The sequence below is a fragment of the Agelaius tricolor genome, unplaced genomic scaffold (assembly GCF_023055355.1).
Source record: "Agelaius tricolor isolate 1412-34295 unplaced genomic scaffold, bAgeTri1.0.p SCAF_8, whole genome shotgun sequence".
NCBI lineage: Eukaryota > Metazoa > Chordata > Aves > Passeriformes > Icteridae > Agelaius > Agelaius tricolor.
Window position 1 is genome coordinate 4,885,144 of NW_027269268.1, and position 26,566 is coordinate 4,911,709.

Below are 26,566 nucleotides of genomic sequence, written 5' to 3' on the forward strand. Positions count from 1 at the left end.
GTGAATTTTTTTAAAGAAGGTTAAATTCCTTACAAGTGTAAAAAGAAAAACCAAAGCAGGGAACAAAAAGAGAGTGATTGGAAGTACACTGTATTTCTAAAGCATTGTAGAAAAACTGAGAGGAAATGTGGAGAAGCATTGTGTCTAAATGCTACTTTCATAGTAACACAAAGAAAATTTTGTGGTATCATCCAGTAATAGAAAGTGGCTGGTCTGTGCCTTCCAGAATGAAATTGTTCCACCCTGTGGTGTCTGCCAATCATTCCCAAAGGCATTTCATTCAAACTGGTTGCTGAGCTATGTGCTATAAATCTTAAAAAATAACTTCTGAGAGAAACAGGTCATTCAAAGCAATTTGTTTCAAAAACCGACCACGAAACTTTGCTTCATTGAACTTCTCTCCTGTGCAAATAAGGACAGGAAGTCCTCGTATCTGGTTTCATTCTTAAAATCATTTTTCAAATTCCATGCATTTATGTGTTTGTGTGCAGCGCCAGCAGAATGCATTGAAATACGTGACTGAGGAATGGTCTCAAATTGAGTACGAGTTACTGCGAGAGCGAGGGCTCTGGGGGCCCCCCATCGGCTCCCACCTGGACAAGTGGATGCTGGAGATGACCGAGGGGCCCTGCAGAATGAGGAAAAAGATGGTGCGGAATGACATGTTTTATACTCAGTATCCCTACATGCCCGAGGCTGAGCAGGAAACAAACCTGCTGGTAAGTATTCAGGAGTTTGGGATGGCTGAGATGGGTGATTACACCCTGTTGCACAATGCTGCTTTTTTTTTTTTTTTTTTTTCTCCTTGATAAGTTTTTCTTAAGAAAGATATTTTACTCTTTTGGTATGACCTGATATTCTTCTGTCTGTTCTAAATGGTTGGTAAAGTCCAGTTGTTCCTCATGCTATATTTAGGGAAGGGACTGAGTCACTTGGCTCAAAACAAAGCAAATTTGGATATGTTGCAATATAATGTGAGGTGTGCTGAGTGATCCTGCCAACAAACAGCACTGGCATCTTCACAAGCCTCCAGAGACTGAAAGTTCCATTATCATGTGAGGTTCAGTCTGGGTTCTTGTCCTTAATCTAGATAATGTGCAAAAGGTGATCTGGAAAAAAAAAAGGAAAAAAGGGCTACAGGCCTTGGTTTGGGTGCACTTCTGAAATGTACTTTCGTCAGTCCATGAAGATGAAGGTGGGCTGTGGAGCAGAAAAGTTTGTGGCCTTTGAAAGCTTTGCAGTTAGTTCCTGTTAATTTTGGAACACTGCTTTTAAGAAAGGAAGCAGTCTTTATTATGTCTTTTTAAGCATGTGTGTATGCATGCAGGATTTTTTTCCCCTCAAATTATGTCTGAGTGTCAAAGTACTTTAAAAAAGCAGAGAAAGCTTTGAAGTCAGTCAATTTTAAACTATTAGATATTTTTGCCTGCTTGTGGTCTAACACACAGTAGCTGTAGTGACAGTCTAATTCACATGAAGTAGAGAACATGCCATCATACATTCTTCTCAAAAGTGTTCTTTCTCTGATGTAATTGATGCTTATGTAATTGATGCCCTGTTTCCAGTCTGACTTCTCAAACAGACTTCCTGAGACATCTGATGATACCATTCCTCAAAAGGTAAAGAAACAACAACACTGACTGAAAGAATGTAAAATAAATACAACTTCTGCATGTTAGGCAGTCTTAACAAGGCTTCTACGTTTGGCTTTCAACTTGCTCTTTCAGTAAACAATTCCAGACCTAAGGTTTTTTTCAGTAATCACATTAGAAGATGTTACTGTGCTGTCCTCAACCTTCACCTAATTAAACTTTCTGTAGACCTTCCCTTCTTTGCTGCACACTAACAGGCTGTGTTGGGCTGTGCTACCACTGTTCTCACTGTGTGGAGTGTTGTGGCTTTGGGACCTGAAACTATTGGTCAGTGGAACACATTTAGTAATGGGCAACACATCGCTTGGAAGCACTTACTGGGAAAGTGTTTCCTTCTAAGAGAGGATCTGGGGAGCATTTTTTCTCCTTTTTGTCCATAATGGGCTGTAAAAGGCTGACTTTTGTTAAAGGCCATATTAATTTTGTCTTAGCTGACTCTTCTCTGTTTTGCTATTGATAAAATGCACACATTTGCTTAAAAAATATGAATCCTTTCTTGAAAAGAACAGACATTCTTGGAAGTGGCTTCTCTGCAAGCATTTCAATATTCTGCCTTTCTCTGTTAATTAGAGTCACGGTCTTGCCCATCACTAAGTACAGTGTGTAATGTGCATTCACTCATTTTGAATTTCTTTCTACAATTATCTAATTCATATAAATGCAAGTAATTCTATTATTCAGAATATCTAATATAAATTGTTACTGTTTTCCTTCATTCCTTCACCTTAGCAGTGCTATAAAAGATTTCTCTTTGTAGGTTATATGTGAGTTGTTTCCACAAATGTTTTAAGCATCATTTAAATGGTAGTTTTGTGCTGATAAGGAGTGAAGACTTGGTTAAACATAAGTCAGCAAATTAAATTACAGTGCCTTAAGTTTTTGATTTTTGGTAGCAGCCAATTTGACCTGAATAATAAATTTCTGTGTTGTTGATCTTAGTATCCTTATCATCCTAAGCATCAACTTGTAATAAAGTTAGTTTGATTTCTGTTCTGAATGTTGCTTCCTTAATTAAGTGAGGAACATTAGAATTACCCTGTGATGGGGGTTGGGAGACAAAGAGGAAGGAAACATTACACACAGAAAAAAAACCCAAATCAAAACAACAAACACTCAACAAAGCAAAAAAAAACCCACAAAAAAAAGACCAAAAACACCACACAAAGGTACAAACAATGCTCAAATATTTACTTCAGGCACATGCATATTCTCATGCCAGTCTCCTCCCCATAAGCCATCAGAAACTTTATGAAAAAAGAAGCAACTAAATTAATGAAGAATTTTTGAGACTTAAAGCCAATCCCTGGGTGCTTTTAGTTCATACCAGCTTCCACATAGTTGTATCTTCTTGAGACAATTTTTTATTCAAATTACTGCCTAACAGAGAAGTCAGCTGGCTAACAAATAAACTACATATGTTGGTAGGGAGTAAAAAGATGATAAAATGGCCTTCTGAGCAATCAGTGTTAAGCACAAGTATCCCAGCCTTTTATGACAGTTCATAACATACTGACTACACCTACTCCCTATGTTCTAGTTTTATCTGCAGGCTTTTCTGCAACCCCATGTTTGCTTAAATGGCTCTATAGCTCCTTGCAAATTAGCCAACAGATCAGATCTCCTGAAGAGTCTCTGTTCCTGTCTGTGTTGGTATATGAGCACGCACAAAACACTCAATGGGCATGCACTGTGCTGCACACCCTGTTCCTGAAAGACCTTCACTGAGGGACTGAGGGAGGAATTGGCTGACCAAGCGATTTCTTCCATTATTCCCAAGAAACCTGCTCGCTACCGGAGAGCCATCAGTTATGACAGCAAGGAGTACTACATGCGCCTGGCTTCCGGAAACCCCGCCGTCTTCCAGGACGCCATAGAAGAGAGCACAGTTGGGGAAACAGCTCAGCAGGAGCCAGAGCATGGCGAGGACACTATTGCAAGAGTCAAAGGTTAGATAGTTTGGTTTGTCATCCTCTCATGCATTTGCATTAAGACAAGCATAAGTCCTGCAGGATTCTTGTTTTTCTCTCTTGGCATTGGGTCAGTAATTTGAAAGATTAGAGGTTCTGTGAAGTTAATTTTCTGTGTCTCTATATGACATTTATCTGTCTCTGTTCTTTTCCAGGCCTGGTGAAGCCTCCCCTGAAACGATCTCGCTCTGCTCCTGATGGAGGAGATGATGAGAACCAGGACCAGTCACAGGATCAAATTGTTGAGGGGAGTTCAATTGATGAAGAGGAGAAGACTGACAATACAACTTTGCTTCGACTTCTTGAAGAAGGAGAGAAGGTACTGTTTCAAAACACTAAGAATTTAATGTATTGGAATTTCTTCATTATGTGTCCCAGACATGAATAAATGTCCTATATATCTTCCTCGGTCTGTATATTTCATCAGCTTCTTCCTTAAATGTGTACTTTGTGTGCCTGACCCTAAAAATGCTGTACTGGAAACATTGTGGGTTTTTTTTTTTTACCTTCTGCCTGCAAGGGAAAAATTCACCTGCCCTGAAATGAAGGCTATGAGCTATCCCATGCTTGGTTTATTGTCCTGTCAACTTAATAATCAGGATAGAAAATAAACATTGAAAATGTAAGCGCTGAATTTAGCACACTGTTCCTAATTAATTGTTGCCTTCATTAGAATGTGAAGCCTTGATAAGTAGTATTTTATACCCAAGATCAGTGGTGATTTACCATGCTGTGTATTTGGTATTTCAGGCTTTGTCCATCATAAGTATACCATTAAATAGCATTGTGATCATGGTTGAGTAGGCTGAAGGTAGTGCAGCATAGTGCGAGTGGATAAACTGGTAAATAGATACATTTATATCATACTAATGAGGCTTTATCCAACTTCCTCCCCAGTTACTAGTCACTGGCATTAGGTCTGATTAAAGGAGAGACTGACAGGATTTTTGCTGTATGTTCAAATGATACAGCAGTCTCTGGGACTTGTTCTAACAGAGCAGTGGTCTGAGCCTGTGCTCCTTAACCTGCTTTCCCTAAGCATCTGCTTTTCCTCATAGATCCAGCACATGTACCGCTGTGCTCGGGTTCAGGGCCTTGACACCAGCGAGGGGCTGCTTCTTTTTGGGAAAGAGCACTTCTACGTAATCGATGGGTTTACCATGACAGCCACCAGGGAGATCCGGGACATTGAGACACTGCCTCCAAAGTGAGTACATTCATAGAGAGTTTCCTTGATCCTTAGAAACTGAACAAGAAGTATTCAATGAGGTTTTTGAGGAGTCAATTCCAAGATAATGTAAGATGCTGGAAGACCTCAGGCACTGAGCAATTTGTAGTATGGATTTATTGTGAAAATATGTTATCAGCTGTTTCTGTAACTGGACTCTTATATGAAATTAATTGAATAATTCTTTTCCATGAAGAAAATTTCTCTTCTTTTTAATCACTTCACTCAGGCCTTTTTATGTTCCTTTACAGGATGCATGAGCCAATCATACCTAGGGGAGCAAGGCAAGGTCCAAGTCAACTCAAAAGAACTTGCAGCATTTTTGCATATGAAGATATCAAGGAGGTGCACAAAAGGAGATATCTTTTGCAGGTAACTTGGACCCCATATTTGGAGTGTTTTGATGATGTAATTTTTAGAAATGAAAATCAATACATAACTGAAGAATATTTGGAAAGAGAAGCTATTGACTGTGTTGAAATTGAAGCATTTAGATTGGGCATCCTTGTTGCAACTTACCCAGATTTAGTTTATTGGGCATGTCAGTCAATGTCAGTTGTCCAAAAATAAAACATTTGGTTGCACTAAGCAAAGTCTGCTTCACTGTGATTTAGTGCCACATATAGCATGACTAAACTGGTCTGTGCTTGGGCTTCAGAGGTGACAAGAAAATAAGTTATTGTTGACATGGGTTTGTCCTCTGTTTTCAGCCAATTGCAATTGAAGTTTTCTCAGGAGATGGACGGAACTATCTTCTAGCTTTCCAGAAAGGGGTTAGAAACAAAGTTTATCAAAGGTAATGTAAAATAAATTAGAGTATTTAACATTAATGTTTGCAAATACCTATGTGGAGGCTTTGTTTGGTGCCTGTTAGCAGCTTACTGCTGCAGGAAGGAGCCACTAGAAGGCACTGCATGCCTTCAGTGAGAAGAGGCTCCTGTGATTTTGTTGGGGATGTTGTGGAGCTGCTCAAAAGGAAGTCTGTACTAAATGCATGCTGCTTTTCAGGAGATGACATCCCAAAGGCAGAAACACTAATCATAATCTTCTAACTGCTGCTGCAGGTTTTTGGCTGTGGTGCCATCTCTGACTGACAGCTCGGAGTCAGTGTCTGGGCAGAGACCAAACACCAGCGTAGAGCAAGGGTAGGTGGTTCTGTTCCTCACAACCTCTGGGGCTCATCAGTTTCCAATATATGATGCTTGCATGGATATCATGATTATCTGGAGAATATCAGAATTAATCTTATCAGTATACTGATACATTCTGAAAGCTATTGGAGTGCTGAAGCCATCAGATTTATCCAAGTTGTTAAAAATATTTTACTCATCAGCCACCACTTGCAATGAATTGCATAATTAACATGCATAATTTTTACAGTGTGTGTTTAGAATTTTAAAAAAAGGTACTGCAAAAGGAAAGGATAAATGTTCTTCTAATGGTTGCAATTTATAACTTTTAATGTTGAAATTTTGGGTTGTCTTGTGAAAATGTAACCGAGTTCTTACTGCAAACTCAAGAAATTCCCTTTCTTCTTCCCGCTAGGTCTGGCTTGCTCAGCACTTTAGTGGGAGAAAAATCTGTTACTCAAAGATGGGAAGTAAGTATGAAAATGCTGGGGTATTTTTTGTATTAAATTACACATTTTGTAGTGATACATAAATAATCAATACACAAAAGTTGCATCCTCTTATTCTAACTGGTGGAACACACTGTTGTAGCAAGTGTATCTCAGCATTTAATTTTTAGTATTTCGTGGTATCATCATCAAATAGGAAATGGTTCTACTGTTGAATTGCAGGGGGAGGGCTGTAGTAAAAGTAGAGTGAGCATTGCAATATTGAAGTAAGTTTTTATGTTTGAGGAGGGCTGCACACTGACAGTCTGGCCAGTTGACATTTGATTGTTGTAAAGTGAAAAATTTACTGTGCTGTTATCTGTCTGCCTTAAGAGAGGAGAAATCAGTAACTTCCAGTACCTGATGCACTTGAACACCCTGGCTGGCAGATCCTATAACGACCTCATGCAGTACCCTGTCTTCCCCTGGATCCTCGCAGACTATGACTCAGAGGTAAATAAAACATCTCACCAGCCTTGATAGTGGTCTTGTATAAGTTGAACGTTTCTATTGTGTTTTTCCCACTTCTCAACAGGGAGGGTATTAGAGAATCTTGGCTGGGCTGGTTTTACAGATGTTGTTGGCCTGTGCACAGGTGAGGGCTGGGATCCAGAGAGAGGCATTTGCCCCTCTACCTTGCAGCAGTTCCTGTAAATGTCTGCATTAGCTTTAAGCTATGTATCCTGAAGTATGCTAAGCCCACAGAGAAGGTATCCTTGTTCAGAAGACTGTGGTAGGGGCTGCTATGAAATCTGGCCCCATGGTGAAAGAATATGCTTTTGAAAAAGATGAAACATCTTATTGATGCTTTTGTGGACAGCCATTGCCACCAACCAGACCATTACATAAAATATTGTTAGGGGACTTGTTGAGTATTTGTGAAAAAATTAGGGGGAACTGGGGACAGGATAAGAGGAGCAGGGCAGAAGTTGTGCAGAGCCCAGATGTGATTGCAGATAAAACAGGCTGGCTGTCTTGGATCAGACTGAAGGACTGTTTTAAGCATATCCAACATGGCACTTGCTGTGTGTGTAGAAAGCAGGGATAACGACCTTAAGAGGTAGGTGGTGTTAACTGTGGTAATCAGCAGCTTTCAAAGGATGTGGTTTGGTTTTATAAAATCGTTGTCTGATTTATTTTTAAAGGAACTGGATCTTACAAATCCCAAAACATTCAGAAACCTGGCCAAGCCCATGGGAGCTCAAACAGAGGACAGGTTAGCCCAGTACAAGAAGCGATACAAGGATTGGGAGGATCCCAATGGTAAGTAATAATCCATCCTGCAGAAAGAACAGATGAACATGTGCCTGTCATCATAGGAGGGACTCAGGGATTTTTTTATAATGTGGGGAGAGAGATTTGGATACGGATGTGCAGAACTCTGCCATGGTCTTTTTTGTGACCATCCAACAAAGTCTAAATTAGAACTTAGAGATGTTGGCTTTCTTTCTGTGTTGTTTTAAATCTAAATGACATCTTTGTTTATATGTAAAAACAAAGAACAGTTGCACGTTTAGATGAGTTTAATATTATATATATATATATATATATATGGGCAGGCACATGAAGCACACAACCAGCTGTATTTGCTAATACAGTTTGATTGCTGCTGTATGAAAATTAGTAGTACAAAGAATGCAAATGCTTCTGCATTAGCAGTATTCTAGTTTTTTCATTTCTAATCTTAAAGTATGGTTTTTTGGCTGAGGAAACAGCAGCTTCTTAACTAAAAAAGCCTCAGAATGAGATGCAACTAAGTTACCTAGCCATGATTTTAGAGCTTTCTTGTACATTGAAAATAAAACTTCTGTGTTTGGCAAAACAAGTTTTCTTGTGTGCCTTCATTAGATAGAAGCCTGTAGAAGATAGAAGCCTGTTTAACTACTGCAGTGCTGTTCTGTGTCAAACAGCAGTAGGTGGCAAAGACATTCATTTTTAGAAACAAATCAGTATTTTCTAAGTGTGCTTGTGCAGACATTTTGCCCGGAAATTAAGAAAGTAAAAGCTGTACAAAATCTGTAGGCAACAGTTCTGATATGTATTTCTGCCCAAGATTTTAAATCCGTAGTACAAAATAACACCAAAAATTAAAAAAAAAACTTTTAAAAAAATGTTTCTTCAGCAGAAATCACTGTAGTTACACTGCAGTATTTCAATTAATTAAAACAAAAAATTAGTTACCATTCAGTACTGCTTTGCAGAACCCTGTTGAATTAGGGCTACTGTACTGCAGCCAAACTCAAGTGACAAACCCTAAATCTTTCAGATACCTGAGAATGAAAATTACAAATTCCAGTTCTGAAGGTGTCCAAGGCTGCAGAGTAGTTAAAATGCAGTGTTAATTTTTTTTCCAGTAGTACTGATTCTCTAATGACTTTATTTCTCCTATGTTTATGATTTTTAATCTGCAGGGGAAACCCCAGCTTATCACTATGGGACTCACTATTCCTCAGCCATGATTGTGGCTTCCTATCTTGTCCGGATGGAGCCTTTTACTCAGATTTTCTTACGGTTACAGGTAAAAATGCACTTCAAGTTTCTTGCCCGCTGTGTGTTTCAGGCATCACTGGGAAATAAGATCATTCAGCTTTGTTTTCATCAAATATCATAGAAGAAACACCTTTTAGCAGAGTTCTTATTGCCTGGCAGGTTTTTGATATGTCTTTTTAAAAGGTGTGATGGAATTCACCTTTTTTTTTTCCCTTGTAGTTTGAACATTTTCCTAAATGTACACAACAAAGTAGCAGCAGACAAAAACCAAAAAGAGTTCTATTGTGAAAAATATTTTGCTGTTTCTCTGAAAGAGACTACATTTGAAATCAGACAGATGAGACTTTTCCTAAAGTTCTGTATATCTGTACCTATATTTTGTGTTATCATGTACCTGAAAGTAATGCAGCTGATTAGATTGGTTGCTTTAAAAAAAGAAATGTGCTATGTTCTAGTGTCTTCATTTGGCAGAGGATGCTCTGATTTGCCTTCCTGGCAAAGCCTGCCATGCTGAGGGGTGCTGTGACACTGACGTGCTGCTCTCTCTGCCCGGCAGGGCGGTCACTTCGACCTGGCTGACCGCATGTTCCACAGCGTGCGCGAGGCCTGGTACTCCGCCTCCAAGCACAACATGGCAGACGTGAAGGAGCTCATCCCAGAGTTCTTCTACCTCCCCGAGTTCCTGCTCAATTCCAACAATTTTGACCTAGGTAGGCAAAAGGAGCTTGATAGCGGCACTGTGGGTGGGAGAACAGAGCCAGACAGACTTCCAGGTATTTTCTCAAGCCATGAGTGTTCATTGTAAGCAGTTTAGTGAAAAGTGTCTTCTGAGAATTGCAGAACTAGTCCCTGAAAAGACTTTTGTTTGGAGCGGTGTATTTTTGTCAATTTGGGATTTTTTACCAGTTCAAAATGCACAGATAATAACGTTTTACTTAGAATTCCACTGCTTTGCATTTTTCTCCATGTAACCTATTCCATGACGGTGTTCACCATCTTTGTTGTTTATTTTTTGAAGCTTCTCAAAATCTGTTTGAAAAATCTTCATTTTTAGAACTTCATTTGAAAATTTTCCTAAAGGTTTTTTGAATTGTCGCAGCAGTTGCGACAGTGATTAATCAGCAGGAGTCGTGTAGGAGACCTGTATGTTGGAGATGCATGTTACTTGTTATATGTCACTCTTAACACTGGTGTTAAGCTCTTATATTCTGAACTCTGTGCTGTGAATCTATTACCAACAATAAAGATTAATCAAATCATAGGTTTTAATGGCCTGCAAGCCTTTATTCAAAATCTATTGTAGCAGATTGGAAGCACAACCTTACAAAAAAAAAAAAGAAAAGCAAAACCCAAAGAACACTTTGCAAAACCTCTTCCATCTATATTTTACACTAAAGAATATGAGTATTACTGAAAAAATGTTGAGCTCTTGTCCACTTATCTTTGTATCTGATAATTTTAGACTGTAACCATTGGAAATTCTTCACTGAGCATTTGGACCAACAGTAGAAAAGGCTCTTTTAGGAGCAGTTGTGAAACACTGAGGTACTTTAGATTGTGGTAATTTGTAGCAAACCTGCTTCCCATCCTCCCAGGTGAAAAGAAAGGAAGATTTGAAGTTTGGTGATGCAAGTAAAGTTTCTGTTGGAGCATTGCACTTAATTTTGTGTGCCCCTGTAAAGTCGGAAATTTGTAGGTGTTCCTCTGAGTTAATAGGAAGTGTGGAATTGTCTCTTGACAACAGGTGACAGAACAAGAATATAACTGAAGAGTTTTACCAAATATATTTTTGTTGATCACAACATGCCACTATTTGATGTCCAGAGAGTGAATGTATTGTGCCGAGGCCATGGTCATATCAGGGAATTGTCAGTATCCTTGGGCATGGAGCTTGTGGGGGATACCAGTTAGCTCTGCACTGTTAGGAAATGAGTGTTTGGCTGCACATCACAGGAGAACAGGCTATTCTCAGGAGGAAAACAACAATTTCATTCCATGATAAAATGCTGTTTTCCTCTTCAGAAGCCTTAGCGAGGAGTATTTGGACTCTTTCTCCTGAAAGCAATCTTACATGAACAACTTGAGGCAGAATTTTTCATGTTTTATTGCCTGACATTTAAAACCACAATAGTATTTTAAAGAAGAGACTGCAATGGCTTCCTTTATACATACATGATATTAGACTTCGATTATTTTTCTTTTTTTTTCACCTTTGCTGTTGCAGTTCAGTTTCAGTGCTTCTGTCCATTTTTTTTCCTTCTTTTTTATTAGGTTGCAAACAAAATGGCACTAAACTTGGTGATGTAATACTCCCTCCATGGGCAAAAGGAGATCCTCGTGAGTTCATCAGAGTCCATCGGGAGGTAATTTGAATTTTAATGGTGGCAGTAGAATGTCTGTTGGGACTTTCCACTGCACATTAATCTAAGCTCAATTTGTGCAGTCACAGGCCAGTCTGTGAGTTCAGGCTTGGAGTCTGATTGTTGCCAAGGTCTGTAGGACCAGCGTTTCCTCTCCTTCCTTTTTGGCTACAGAGTACTTTGAGGCCAGACTTGCTTCAATGAAAAGCTTTGTCAAAATGTGACAAAAATATGTCAAATCATGTTCTGCATTTCTTCTTGTGACAAGTGTAGTAAATTCAATCAGTGAGCAATTCAACTCATTTTAATGCATGCCTTCTGAATTTCAGGCTCTGGAATGTGACTTTGTGAGTGCTCACCTGCATGAGTGGATTGACTTGATCTTTGGCTATAAACAGCAAGGCCCTGCTGCAGTAGAAGCTGTAAATGTCTTTCACCATCTCTTCTATGAGGGACAAGTGGACATATATAACATCAATGATCCTTTAAAAGAGACAGCTACCATAGGATTCATTAATAACTTTGGACAGATACCAAAGCAGGTATACCCTTCGTAGAATTCTTATTTTCCAGTTAACACTCAAATTGAAATGTGTTAATATAAAACAGGAAGGTGTTTTAGGAGTGAAACTTCTTGGGAGTATTTATTCGTAAATATTCTTCCAGTGATACAAAATCATTTATGTTTCCATCATAAATTACGCAAAGATGGACTTTGGGCTTTACTTGTGAGGTTAGAAATGTCTTTTTTCCCCTTTACATCCTTAAAATAAAGGCATAATGAATTATAGCTCAACTCTTAAAATCAGCATTAAAAAAGCCCAGAACTATGTTCCTGCTGCAAAGTCATAGGGGAAGAATGAAAGTGCAACTTCAAAGTAATGCCCAGTGCTAAGGTATTTGAAGTTACCCTGTAATAAAACAATTTCTATAATAACTTCTTCTTTTTTTTTTTATCCTAGTCTCATGGGTGATTCCCTCTTGTAGGACAGCTGTAGTTAAGAAGCTGTAAAGACCAGGTTTTGGTGCAGCTTTAAAGTTTGTGTTCTCTTCAGGAGACTACATTAAATGATTCAATGTAATATTAAATCTAGGGGTTCAGGTTTGGGGGGGTCTCAGTGTTGGTGGTTTTGATTTGGGTTTTTTTATTGGGCATTTCTTTGGAGTCTTTTTGCTATCCAGTGAAAATCTTAAATGTCTTTGGTAAATATTTCCAATCCTAGATCTGGTGGAAACCACAGATATACCTTCAGCAATTGGCTGGGAACTCAAGCCATGTGTTGGAAACTCTAAACTTGGCTCTCAGCACATAATGTTTCAGGACAGCCACACAATATTCCCTGTGGCAACCCATTTAGAGCTGTCTGTCTCTCATTGCTTGGAAGGAAGGCTAAGAACTGCTTATCTGTCTTCTGTGGCTTTTCTCCTTTCCCTTCCTTGCTCTCTCTCAATAATCTAATTATGTAGTGGCTGTAGAGTTTTCTCCTCTTACGTAATAACCAATCCCTCTCCTGTGGTGATAATCAGACAGATGGACACATAGGGACTGGGGCAGAGGGCGGGGCAATAGAGAGCACTGCAGCTGAGTCCAGAGCTCTGCCTGCATCCTCAGATGCCTGTTAGGTACAAAGCTGTGGTGACATCTACCAGGAATTGCATGATGCTTTGCTGGAGGAAATAGACTGCAGTAAACTTGGTAAACTCAAAACTTCCTTAAGGCTTTGTTGAGGGTGAGTGCTCTTGGAGCACATTTTTATGTAACTGTAGAGTCTTTGTTTCCTTCTCTTATTTTCTATGGGGGATCCAGGGCAGGCTCTGTGTGACATGGCTGCTGTGCATTTTTGCACTCCTTTCCTGCACAATGTAACGTGCATCTTCTTTGTCCCATCTCTTCCACTAGCAGTGTGCCTGGCAGTTTGGGTTCAAATTTTAAAAAGTTGTGATGCAAAATATTGCAGAGCTGGTGGTGTGTTTGGAAGAGGGCTCTCACAGACTCCATGAGGGTACCAAGATGCCACGGCCTCAGGGGGCAGGGCAACTTTGCTCCTTGTTGGTTTTTGTATTGTTTAAGGTTTTTGAAATGTTCACCATGAGTTATTAGTGAATACTGAGAGCAGTAAAGCATTTGCTTGCCTGCAGAATTTTTGGAAGATATATTGAACGTATTTATGATCTTTTTAAGCTAGTGCCCTTGTAAACCTCTAATTTTTGATGATCATCAGTTTCTTGATGAATTTCAGCTCTTCAAAAAACCCCACCCACCAAAGCGTGTTAGAAGCCGTCTGAATGGAGAGGCTGTGGGAACCTCTGTGCCCCCTGGTTCCACAGGTGACAAGATCTTTTTCCATCATTTGGACAACCTGCGGCCATCTCTTGCCCCAGTGAAAGGTAAACTGTAAACTCACAGTAGTTATTGCTGTTTCTTTGCCCAAGCATTCAGAGTTTCAGCAAGATCATACTTTTCCATCTTTTTCTTACTTCTAATATTCTTACTGCCCGTAGTTTTGTGAGAGAGACAAATTCAAAATATCCTAATGCTGTACAATTATGTTCTTAGCTACTTTAAAGGATCTTGGGAAGCACCATAGCTGCACCAGTTTAATATGAAATTTTTTAAATAGAGGGATAAAATGGACCCCAAGCACCTCTTTATAAGTTTGAATTTAACGAACAACATTCAGAGTATGTTGTTTCTGGGCCTGTGATAGTCCAGAATTTGTAATCTGTTTTTGTAATTTTTATAGCAAAAGGATTATTTATCACAGTGCCAAGAAATACTAAGGAATGTTGGCAGGAAAGTATGGTGTTGGTAGCTGCACTGAGACAAAAGAAAGTGGTTTTTTACTTCAAATCTGACATTGGATTGAACAAAATTTGTCTGCACGGCAGGTAAATGCTGTACAGGGATTTCTTTCCTAGTTGAGTAAAGCAATCTGTGGCTCCCTGCTGTAAGGAGAGAAGGGCGTGCTATTAAATGGGGCATAGCAGGGCTTAGAGGGAAGACTCTAAGTCAGGAAATTAGGAAGCACTAATCTATATTCGGCTCTGCATTTGTTAGGAATGGAGCAAAAGTTGCCATCACTGCAGCTGATGCAAAGAATGTAAAAATAGCCATTACAGAGACCTTGCTTTGGAAGAGCAGCAGGTACTTAAAGGAATCTGATAGTATTTGTCTCTCCCAGCAATAAAACATAACCCCCTTTCCTCTTTCAGAGCTCAAGGAGCCTGTGGGGCAGATCGTGTGTACTGATAAAGGCATTCTGGCAGTAGAACAGAACAAGGTTCTCATCCCACCCACCTGGAATAAAACATTTGCCTGGGGCTATGCAGACCTCAGCTGCAGACTGGGTACCTATGAGTCAGACAAGGTTTGTAATCTGAAATTTGTTACAGCAATCAGTACTCAATAGTGGAAAAAAAAACATAACAATGGACATTTATTTCACATGTTAATGAAATAATCTGCTGCACCAGGTTTTTTTGCTCCCTCTTGAGGGTCTTCACCAGGATGTTGACAGAACAACATTAACTCATAATAGTTTTTTACCAGGTCTTAGTGACCTAATGAGTGTAAGGTGGCAGCCAGGATTTTATTTTTTTATCCTACCAAGTACTAGTTCTGTAAGTAATTCTTTATGTTCTTGTATTTTTAGGCCGTGATTGTTTATGAATGCTTGTCAGAATGGGGTCAGATCCTGTGTGCCATTTGCCCCAACCCCAAACTAGTTATCACTGGAGGAACGAGCACAGCAGTGTGTGTGTGGGAAATGGGTGTCTCCAAAGAAAAAGCTAAAGCCCTCACACTGAAACAGGTAAAATGGAATTAAGCTGTAAAGTAATGTTATAAGATCAAAGTAATTGTGTAATGGGTATTGTTCACCTTTGAAACCATGAGTCCAGCAGATCTCCAGAGAATGGAGTAGTTGCGATAGTGATCTGCATTGAAAGTGGGCAAAATGCATCTTTAAAATTGCATTGTTTTTAAGAATAGTGGATGACAAGGAGCCTTCTGGAGACAAAGGGAGCTTGATAGTGATGTTAACAAAATTATGCAGGTGAGTTATGTGAAATGATACTACTGCTTTGTAGTATTACGTGTAATACCCCCATCTAAAAACTGTATCAGGAAGGACATAAAAGGAGGCTGCCTTAAAGGTTAATTTTCCTCTTTTTAAAAAAAAAAATTAATTATTTTAATTATTGCACTTTTTAATCTAAAACAAGCACCCATGCTTTAAAGTCAGCTGCAGCTAAGTGCAAAGTAAGTTTTGTGTATTTACTAAGGAAAAAACAAACCCAACAAATGTAACCAAAAAAACCCAACCACAACTAAGTCAATATATTCTAGCAGCTGTGTATCATTGTTATAGGTTGTGTTACTGTTCCATTAGCATCTTCATAGAAGAACTGCTTTTTAGAGGAAGTCTTTCCCTCAAATTTATGAAAAAAAATTTAAAGACTTATTTAGTAACTTCCCTTGTGCAGTAAACAACTGTCCAAAGCTGCTTTTCTGAAGTGTTTTATTTTAAAACTGTACATGATAAAATACTGTATCTTAAATTTTGGGGCAGCATATTTGAATACATTTACTGTATTCAGTGAGTTTTATTTTAACTGAGTTCATTTTAACTGAGTAAGGTGCAGTAATCTGACTGTATTTCAGACTCTTTTTCCAATAGATTAAGCCTAAAATGTAAAAGTAGGGCCTAATATGAGTAGATGCTCATACTTTTCTTCTCCTTCCAACTGACTTTGCTTTTTGGCTGCAACTGTTTCTTGTCTCTTTTGTCTTCTCTTTGTCATCAGCAGTTACTGTAGGAGTCAGAATGTAATTTCAGGTGCAGCCTGGAACACTTTCTGACCTTTTAAACAGGCTACTGATGCAGAATGGGATTTTCTTCAGTGGAGGGATCTGTAATATTAGACCCTCGAAATTTTGTTTTGTCAGAGCTCTTTTTAAATGGAAAAAAATATTGCTTTTACCATTTTCAGTGATAGAAATAGTTATCAACTGAAGACTTATAAGGTGCCTGCATCTTCTGATGGGATATTCTGGTTATGTTATCTGAATCTTTTAGGTAAGAGGCTTTGATGTGGACTTTTTGTGCTCTCTCCTGATTTCCACTTTTGCTCCTGATTTGTGTTTTGCAGGCACTGCTGGGTCACACTGACACTGTTACGTGCTTAACAGCATCACTGGCGTATCACATCATTGTGAGTGGATCCCGGGATCGCACCTGCATCATCTGGGATCTGAATAAGCTCTCCTTCCTGACACAGCTGCGAGGGCACAGGGCTCCAATTTCAGCTCTCTGTATAAATGAATTAACGGTGAGAGCCAAACTCCGTCCGCCAGGCTGCAGTGGGAGCAGTAGCAAGAGTTGGAAATCATTAAACCAAAGGAAAAAAAGCCACTGAGCTCTCCTGTTAATTTGGCAGAACTTGTATAACTCATCTGAAAACTGATTAACAGCTGGTTTAGGAATAATTTTTCATTTGTCTAGAGCCATGCATAGGTGCATTCCATGCAGAGTGGCTTGAGCTCAGAGGAGGTTATTTATTAACAGTGCTGCAAGCAGTGTAGTTGGTGTGACATTCCAAGCGAGCTGCCAGATCTGCCACAGGAGCTTAGAAGATCTTTTGATACATGACCTTGGTTGGCTTCTCTTGTCTTGAATCGAATTTAAAGGAAACAGAGGATACCTTGGGTGACAATGCAGTGCCAGTTGTAGTGGAAACAGATGCATCCTGAAAGCTTCTGTCCCTGGTGGTCCTGTGAGTTACAAGTCACCATTTATCCAGCTCCCATGTATGGCCATCAAGGCTGGATGGACCCTGTTGCAGCTGGAGCAGATGCAGTGGTAGAAATCAAGACAAGAGAGGGCTGTAATGCAAGCAGGGGGTAGCAAGTACAGTTTATTAGCTGTTGGTGGTCTGGCTGTAGTGCTGCCAGCGCTTTAGACTGCAGCTCCTGTTTCCCTCTGCACTAGTTTGGACTGTTCCCAATAAGGAAGCAAATGAAATTTAAGGTGATACATATTTGTGAAAAAGAGCGGTATCAACATGAGCAGTCTTTAGAAGCTGAAAGTACTAAAAATAGGCTGTTGGATTGCTATGCTATGGAAAGTGGAGGAATTGGTCAACTCATTCTATGCTGTAAATAGAGAAATTGGTTGCTACTAAGTGTGGTTTTCTGGTAGAGTTAAAAAAAAGAAAATTCATATAATCCTAAAGGTTTCTTCAGCTGGCCAGACGCCCCTTGAATAGAGCTTGCTGAAAAGTGCCAGCCTTGCAACTTGACTTATAAATGAACTTGACCTTATATTTTTGCTGAAGAATACCTGCAACTTTGTTTTGAAATCTGGAGGTGTTATTTGTCTTTGCAGGGAGACATTGTATCATGTGCTGGCACTTACATCCACGTGTGGAGCATTAATGGCAGCCCTACTGCGAGTGTAAACACCTTCACTGGCCGAAGCCAGCAAATTTTGTGTTGTTTTGTGTCAGAGATGAATGAGTGGGACACCCAGAATGTCATTGTAACGGGGCATTCGGACGGAGTTGTCCGGGTAAGTACCAGGAGTCACTGCCTGGAGGATAAAGCTTGTGCCTTGGTGGTGGTAGTATTTAGAGAAGTCATGCCTCTCCAGGACAGCACAGTGTCCTGACCAGGACAAAAAGCAGTCCTGCTTTACTTGGGAATTTCACCTGAACAGTTCTTTCTCTTTTTTGGTGCCCCCATTGGGATGTGGTAAGCAGCAATAGTCAGCAGAGCATACGTTTTCCTTCCTGCCCTGTTTTGGTCACCAGCTTTCATACCTGGAGACTATTGCTTTGGTTCACCATTTTAATTTCACACACCTTGAGATAATTCATTTTGCTTGGCTAGAAAGAAAAGAGAAACTTAGTGTCATCTCTGATCACTGCATGTCTAATCCAGGTTGCAGTACTTTCAGGTGCAGCTTTAACCGGAGTCTGCTGGTCAGACGGTTGTGTGGACTGGATTCAGACATGAACACAGATGTCCTCTTATAGTTTCTAGTCCTCAAAAACAGAGTTTAGTATGGAGATGTGACCTGCCTTGCGTGCTACCAGTGCAAATTCACGGTTCTACTAAGCCATTTTAACTCTTCAAGTAGCTCAGGAAAAAGCCAAGAGTTCAGTAAGTGCCACTCTGCTTGTCCCCTGTCCCTCCAGTTCTGGCGGATGGAGTTTTTGCAAGTGCCAGAAACACCAGCCCCAGAGCCTGTGGAGATGCTGGAAATGCAAGAGGACTGTCAGGATGCTCAAATAGGTATGTCTCCTAACAAGTGTTTGGTATTTCCCTGTTGAATCTGATCTTTGCTATAGGTAGGTCAAGTCCTGTGGTTATACAGTGCAGAATGGAATGATGGACCTTTTATCTCAAAAAGCAATAGATATGCAGTGGGCACAATGAACAGCATCTGAGTTCTGTGTTCACCACCTTACTTAAGGTAGTTTCATATTGCTACAAGTAAGGAAAAATGTTGCCCATCATAGCTTTTTGTTCTGTTAAGGTGGAACTTCTCTCTGTGTTTGTTTTGGCCGTTGGCCAAAACACTACGCTCAGTGGATTGTCCAAAAGCTAGATATGTTTTAGTATGAAATGGAATTGTAGCATAACAGCCAAGTTGAATCTACTGATGGAAACAGCTTAAACTAGACAAGCAATAATATCCCTTTCCCCTCTTGGAAGATTTTGCTCTGTGCCTTATGACTGTTTCTTTTAGCCATCTCGTCTTCTTCCTGCACTCTTCATATTGAATATATGATCTGCATTTGGACCTGAATCTCATTTTTATTCATAAGTAATTATTATATAAATACAGCTTTTGGTTATTTTCAGTGTCACTTGGAGTATAAATGTCTTTGTTAATTGCTCTTTTGTGTTAACAAGTCCTGTTATTAACAAGTCTGCATCATATTTTTCAGTCAGAGTTTCAGCATAGCTGATTGTGCTTACTAGTGTAAGTTTTGCTGAGAGGTTTTGCCAACTTGAGTGTTTCTGGAATGTTAGCTCCTTTTGTCTATCATAGCCTTCCTCAGAGGGACTGTTGTAGGAAACAGCTTCAGCTAAGGCGTGTCATTCTCTGGCAAAACATAAAAAAGTGAAAAAAAGTGCAAAAAATATAAATGGTGTGATTCCTGGCAGGAGCTGAATCTCTGAAAAGGCTCTGAGATGCCTGCATGCAGTGTCTCTCTCTGAGCAGCTGGTGCCCATTGGGTTTCAGGCAGTGCAGCAGCAGAGTAAGGAAAAAGCTCAGGCCATAACCAGGTTCACTAACAGTGCCTTGTTCCCTGCTGTGCCAATCCAGGGCAGGAAGCCCACGAAGAGGACAGCAGTGACTCTGAGGCAGACGATGCATGCATAGGCCAGGACACGAAAGTGCAGGAGAGCCAGAGCCAACCGAGCAGCACCAGCCACAGGCCTCGGTCATCGTCAGCCAGAGCAGCAGCAGCGTGGTCAGCAGACAGCGGCTCCGATGACTCCAGGCGTTGGTCAGACCAGCTCAGCTTGGATGAGAAAGATGGATTTATCTTTGTGAATTATTCGGAGGGACAAGCAAAAATGCATCCCCATGCTCAGGTTAACCACCCCCACCCCAGCTATGCTGAAGCACGGCACTACAGCAAGCTCAAACCAGGTAAAAGAAACCGTGCACAGCCCTCAGTTTTATTCCTAAGTGAAATGTTATAGAAAAAGAGAAAAACTGAAATCTCTGAGGGAGATTTTGTTCTTACTACAAAGTTGCAGTTACAAGTGTGTTGGGGGAGGAGAGAACAAAAATGAGAATGAGCAAATTTACTTTATCCCCTCCCACTTCCCACTCCTTTGTAGGATACAGATGGGAGCGTCAGCTGGTGTTCAGAAGCAAGCTAACTATGCACACGGCATTTGATCGCAAAGACAACGCACACCCAGCGGAAATCACTGCGCTCGGCATCTCCAAGTGAGTAGCTCACACATCAGGACTTCAAACATTTTTGGCTGTTGTCAGCAGGAAGAGGTGCCATTGTTCATAACTCTGTTCTGTGGTGCTTCTGTTTGGGATAGCCTTCTTCAAGGACTGAGATAAAAACACTAAAGAAAGGGAGAGCTGTTCAGCTGCACTGTGTTACACAGAATGTTGCAGATCCATTTCTCAGAGCAGGGCAGCTGGGGCGTTAGTCACCACACCAGTGCTTTACCATTTTACATTCTCTGATGTTTAAAATCGGGCATCGATGCTTGTGTGTTACTGTGCCAGAGTTGTTGCAGGAATGCTTTTGCTTTTCCTTGCAGGGATCACAGCAGGATCCTGATTGGGGACGGCCGGGGCAGGGTGTTCAGCTGGTCCGTGAGCGATCAGCCGGGCCGGTCTGCAGCCGACCACTGGGTGAAGGACGAGGGCGGCGACAGCTGCTCGGGCTGCACCGTGCGCTTCTCGCTCACCGAGAGGCGACACCACTGCAGGAACTGTGGACAGCTGTTCTGCCAGAAGTAAGCAGCCAACAGCCTCCTTTGGGCTCTTTTCCACACAGGATTTTAGGTGGGGTAAAGCTGTGAAATACCACAGAACTCTTGTGAAAGACTGAGGCTGCCTAAACTGTGTGCAGGACTGCGAGGATGCTGATTTAGGGGCCACTAGCAGGTAGCCTCAGACAAAATGTATGACATAGAGGATGCGTGTGAGCTCTCCTTACCCACAAACTGAAGTGCAAGTCTCATCTCTGATCCCCTGGGTCAGAGATGATATTTCTAGTTTTATCTGTCTGAGTCTAAACTGGTGACAACAGTTCTTGTTGAGCTATCTGTCACACAGTTTCATTGCCTTGACTCTGTGGTGATCATTTGAGTTAAATTCTGCTTCTGCCACACTGCGTTGCATCTCCATGTCAAGGTGAGTTAGGACAGTTTTCTGGTGTTTGAAGTCATGGTGCTAATTCCCACAGCTCAATAGAAAATGGGTAGAAATGGAGAGGACGTGCATTCAGTGATGGTTGTTTATTCTCCACAGGTGCAGCCGGTTTCAGTCAGAAATCAAACGGCTGAAGATTTCATCACCGGTCAGGGTGTGCCAGAACTGCTTCTACAACCTGCAGCACGAGCGGGGCTCAGAGGAGGGGCCCAGAAATTGATGGGGCCTGGCAAACCTCATCCAGCCCCGCTATCACTCCAGGAACCAGTGAGAGCATCAGAAGGAATTGGAATATTGTCTGTTTACACTTACGTTTATACTGCATTCTAAGCACTAAGAGTAAAAAGGGATCATTGCATTGGTTTGTGCTGACAGAAGGCAGACGAGGCGAACAGCGTAAGCAGGAGAAGAGCAAGGCCCAGGAAGACATGGTTAATAACCACAAATCCAACAGACCTGGCAGCCCCATAGCCCATGCTGGGGTGGCTGTCACAAAAATCCTCACTTATCGTAAACACCCCTTCTTGTCTTGTTTTTGTAGAGTTAGTCATCTTAACCGGGGGGAGGGAGGGCAAGGCTTTTTAGAAGATAGTTGTAAATCTGCCTTCTTCGCAAGCAACTGTGTATATTGTAAATAGGTATAACGGCCTTTTTATCTAAATATGAACTTAACTGCCTGTTACATGGGACTTCAGATTAACCACTGTACTTTGTGTGGCATCTTTATCTCATCTATCAATTTAAATACGAATGTTTAAAAAAAAAAACCAAAAAAAAACCAAAACAGAAAACTCAAAGGCATTATGTGTATTTCTGTTAAAAATCCAATCTGTGCATGTTTGTTCTTTCAGTTGCCCACAGTATCTTAATTTAAGTGAGGCTATTCATAGAATTACACAGATTTTTCAAAAGAAAACATTTTTGAGAATAGGAACTTGGAGTATTTTATTCTAGCTGTAAGATAACCAGGAACTAAATTGTACACTTGTGTTGCATTTTATACCAAACTATTTACCACCTCAGTGTTGTTCATATTTAATAAGGCCTCTTTTATACATATGTCAGAGCTGCAGTTTTGTTAATTACTTACTGTTCATTAGCAGCTGATTCATGCAGTGCAAGAACCAGCTTTTACCTTCTGTAGTCAATAGCAATTGGCTTTTGCATATAGGTACAGAATTAATTCCTTGTGCATAAAATTGAACTGCTGTTGTCCACTAGCTTCTCTGCAAAAAACCTTTTTGTAACAACAGGCATTGCTCTAAAGCAGAGTGATCTTGGTCATGTCAGAAATGCTCCTCGGAGCTCTCTTTGTCTTTCAGCACACACCATCAGCTTGAGGACAGCAGTAGATTTCCATTATGGTTTTTAAGTTTCAATATGAATTTAATTGCAGTATTTTTTTACTACTCTGTCATTTATTTTGCACTACATGTGGGATGAAGTAGAGACACTGATATCTGCTGGGATTGGAGCACATGCATTGGGATAGGCCCATGGACTTAATTTCTGCATGAGGTCTTGCCAGTGGGTTTTTGTTTGGGTAGAGGGAGGGCAGCAGGCAGGCTGGTGGTCGGTTTGTTTTTGTTTTTTAACATGTGTATATATTTTGTAAATGGGTGACAAACTGATCTAGAGCTAGGTATATTCACAATGGATTCTTTTAAATAGAGGTAAGGATATGACCCAGACCAACAGAAGACAGGTGGCTCTGGCAGTACTCGAGTGAATGTTGTCACTCAAAGGGATGAGATTATCCTTCACTTGGAATGACTTGGGCAGGCTGTGGCCCTGGGACAGCAAATCCTTAAAACCAGCATTGTTGTTGGAATTGCACCATCAAAAATTCCAGGCCCTCTCTGTTGGGGTGAGCTCCTTCCAGAGGGTCCCTGGCGCTGTGGGGGCACCCCTGTCTTCTCTTGATTTGAGCTTTTAGCAGTGAATAATTTGTTAATTCTGACCACTTACTATTTACCCTGGTATCACATGTTTATGCACTGAAGGTTAAATATGTATTTTGATACTTGTTTGTTTATTATGTATGTGCTGGTCTGTAAAATGAGATATATTCCTGTTTTGGTATGTATACTAGGTCCCCAAATGAACAGAAAGGCTTCTCTAGAGCCCTTGCACACTGTTGAGTAAATGCAGGTTTGTTGAGCTTAGCTGACCCAAATTTTGGATCCAAAGAGTGATGGTCAAGTAGGCACACTGACTACTGGCTACCTGGCAGATTTGACCCTAAAAACAGGAAGAGGTCCTCGGTAAGCATGTGCAGAGCACTGGAATTTCTGTGTTCAGCCGTTCTCTCTAACGTTGCCTTCACCCTTCCCAAAATGATGCAAAACCAGCATAGTTCAGAAGACAGGCTAGTGGCCTTAACGTTTTCTGTTTGAAGAAAAGGCTGTTTTAACAACTCTTAAATGCCTTTGAGTCCACAGTTTTTCTCCCCTTGCCTCCAGATTTCCAAATCATCCCCAAATTTAAGGAAGCCTTCTTTTCTGTGGACTGCATCTTGTACAGCCACGTGGTTAGACCCTAATAAAAGCAAGGCTATGCCAAGAGCACTGATGTGGTCCAGCTCTGAAGCCAGGACAGTCCTGCTGCGGGTCCTGAGGAGGGGGCTGTCAGCCGCAGACGCGTTGTACGGGTGTTGTTCCGCGCCTGCGGCGTTGGCGGCGCACTAAAGAAATCCTCATTCCTTACAAATTCTGCAGTGTGCAGGTAGGCCCAGTTTACATTTTGCAAGCAAACCACCACGGCCCTCTGACTTAATTCTGTTCCCAAATATCCACGGTTTTGCTTGTTGGAGGCGGAGGGGGACAAACACACCTGCTCATATTCCCTCTGGCAGCTGGTGCTGTGGGCAACTGTGGTGTTCACGTGGGAGTGGGGTTTTTTCCATTTCATTCGAGCTTCTAATGCAAATACTTGCTTTGTTTTCCATGTAAAAAATCTGTTGAGCAAAAATATACTCATTTACACTAACATTAGTAGACTGTATTCTCTGCAAGTACCTCACATGTCTTCTCCTGCCTTGTTCTTTGTAGTAAACTTATCCATGTACTCCTAACATTCGTATGTAGTGTGCAACTGTAATGTCATGCTTTTGAGAGGGGTTGGCTGCCTCCAGCCAACATTCATCAGTTCAATAGCAAAACACTTTAGATAAGTTATTTTGCACTTTCTTATGTATAAAATTGGTAGAAACTTATATTTGCTTTGTATCATTTAAAGACTCCTTTTGTTTCAGTAAATGAACTGTGTATAAAATACTTATGCAGTTAAAACTGTTTTTAGAAAGTATTTTTAATTTCAGCAAGTTTGGTTACTTGTTGCATGACTATTAACACAGCTGACTTTTTGTGTCAGTGCAATGTATATTTTTTTTGTCCTGTTATTAACTTGTAAGCCCTAGTTAAATGGCCATTTATTTGTACAGCATCAGGAGTAAATTGAAGATAACTGGCTAAGACTGGAGTGTGGAATTTTGTACTATATTGCAGAATCCAATATCTGTTTTTTGGTGGTTACGTAAAAGGCCTGACGATTTACTATCTAGTGTGCAATCTGTGATATCTGAATGTTCATTGTATATTTGTCTCCAATGCAAAAAGGTAGAGTAACACAATTACAACAATACATGATTAAATGCAATAGTTCAGGTACTGAAGTATTTTTTTTTCATTTCAAATAAATACCTGCTATTTACCACCAAAAAGCTGGTTTGCATTTGTTGGAAAGACAAATCATTTGCAGTTGAATAAACGTTTTTAACTCGGGAGCGGTAACTAATGAGTAACATTTTTCTGTGTCATCATGAGAAGTAAGTTTCTGTTACTTGTCACATTTTTGCTTTCTGAGTGTGAGTATGCCCATCCATGATGGTGCAGCATGAAATCATGTGCATTAGTTTGTTCTTTTTTGCTTTAAATTGTAGGGTGTGAATTCAGCAGAATGTGGAATCCCCTGATACCATAGAGTTTTCCCCACCTAGGCTGATAGAGAAGACTTTATGATAGAGAAGACATGATGCTCTGCAGCACTACTGCCAGTCTACATCAGATTGCCTCCCCCATTGGCCAGTTGACACTGCCCACCCCAGTTATTCATCCCTCATCCCCCTTACAGGTTGCTGCCCTTTGCCCTGCCCTTTCCCCCCCTGTGCCTTCAGATCTTTGGTCACTGACCCCACACTTAAGTGTCCACAATATCCCACATGATCCTGTCTTTTGTCTCTGGTCACTTTGGCATGGTGGATGCAATAAACCCCTCGCTGGAATGTACCATGCAAAGCCCTTCCTGTCTTTCCCCCACTGAGCTCCCTGTGGTGTGTGCGTGGACTTGAAGCGGCTGCTCTGCTCTCGTGGCCTTTCTCTGAGCGCCTTCTGAAGGAGACGCCTCGAGGCAGGCTGCAGCATTTCTGCCACAGCAGAATGTGACAGTGCGTAGAACAGGCTCTGCCAATACAGTGAAAGCAGACAAAAAAATTATTTAAGGCCTGCTGGACAAGGGCAGTGGAAAAGGAGGGAGTTAGAGAAGCCATTTCCATGGCCTTGCTTAGCCATGTCTTGGTTATATAGGATGGTAATGTCCACTTTTCATAGGTTTAACTATTTCACAGTTGGCCATTTCCACATTTTAAATCTTTCCACACGCTGAAAAAAAAACCAAAAATGCTTTCTCTTCAACAGTTTTGGGGGAGTTACTGTGCTCAGCAGCTGCAGACACGTGACAGCTGCAGCCTGAGTGTCCTTGTGCTGCCAGGGAGCAGGTCATGGATGAATGTCAACAAAGCGCTGAGCCAGGTAACCATACCAACTCCGGGCTGTGGGGTCTGGCGTTGCCTCCCACTCTTTCTGGGGAGAGATTTCCTACTAACAGCAGCTCCAGGCTGCTCTGTGCAGCTGGGTCAATTACTATATGCAATATTTCAAGCTCATGTTCCAGGCATGGTGCAGAGCGGAGGTGCCAGGAGCAAGCATTGGGAAGTGGTGGAGCCCACAATCCTGATGGACCTTTTGACTGGGAAAGTGCAGTCCCAGCCCTGTAAATCCCAACAGGCATCAGCGGGGCCAGCAGCCGGTTTTGGAGTGAAATGAGGCACTTGTTGAATGACAGGGCAGCTCCTTGCAAGTGCCCCAGCTTTAGCTCTGGCTCCACCACAGTTCCTGCCAGGTGGAAGCACTGCCTGGGACCAGGCATTCCATTTAGCAGGTAAAACCAAATTTGTGGCCTATTTGCTGTGACCAAATTACCTTTCATGACAGGTGCAGTAACTCAGTTCAGAAAGGTGAGGCTGAGCTGCTTTCCAGGCTCAGCGTTCTATAT

At 41.0% G+C, this 26,566-nt stretch overlaps 1 protein-coding gene across 8 annotated transcripts in view; it reads left to right on the plus strand.

Annotated features, from left to right (window-relative positions):
• The window catches only part of WDFY3 (WD repeat and FYVE domain containing 3), a 152,128-nt gene extending 127,102 nt beyond the window's left edge, over positions 1-25,026 (plus strand). For 6 of the 8 annotated variants that reach the window (XM_071431454.1, XM_071431457.1, XM_071431456.1 and 3 more), the window contains 25 exons: positions 492-719; positions 1,566-1,619; positions 3,430-3,598; positions 3,775-3,938; positions 4,678-4,826; positions 5,099-5,219; positions 5,558-5,643; positions 5,912-5,992; positions 6,393-6,447; positions 6,799-6,918; positions 7,611-7,728; positions 8,877-8,983; positions 9,512-9,665; positions 11,227-11,318; positions 11,645-11,857; positions 13,556-13,703; positions 14,529-14,683; positions 14,969-15,127; positions 16,467-16,646; positions 17,702-17,884; positions 18,513-18,609; positions 19,652-19,981; positions 20,176-20,287; positions 20,620-20,817; positions 21,335-25,026. In XM_071431454.1, the coding sequence (XP_071287555.1) occupies positions 492-719; positions 1,566-1,619; positions 3,430-3,598; positions 3,775-3,938; positions 4,678-4,826; positions 5,099-5,219; positions 5,558-5,643; positions 5,912-5,992; positions 6,393-6,447; positions 6,799-6,918; positions 7,611-7,728; positions 8,877-8,983; positions 9,512-9,665; positions 11,227-11,318; positions 11,645-11,857; positions 13,556-13,703; positions 14,529-14,683; positions 14,969-15,127; positions 16,467-16,646; positions 17,702-17,884; positions 18,513-18,609; positions 19,652-19,981; positions 20,176-20,287; positions 20,620-20,817; positions 21,335-21,455 (3,594 nt within the window). In that variant the 3' untranslated portion in view covers positions 21,456-25,026. The remainder of the gene's footprint in view (positions 1-491; positions 720-1,565; positions 1,620-3,429; positions 3,599-3,774; positions 3,939-4,677; positions 4,827-5,098; positions 5,220-5,557; positions 5,644-5,911; positions 5,993-6,392; positions 6,448-6,798; positions 6,919-7,610; positions 7,729-8,876; positions 8,984-9,511; positions 9,666-11,226; positions 11,319-11,644; positions 11,858-13,555; positions 13,704-14,528; positions 14,684-14,968; positions 15,128-16,466; positions 16,647-17,701; positions 17,885-18,512; positions 18,610-19,651; positions 19,982-20,175; positions 20,288-20,619; positions 20,818-21,334) is intronic. The other 2 variants (XM_071431458.1, XM_071431460.1) reach the window with 1 other exon arrangement.
• Positions 25,027-26,566: the final 1,540 nt, after the last annotated feature.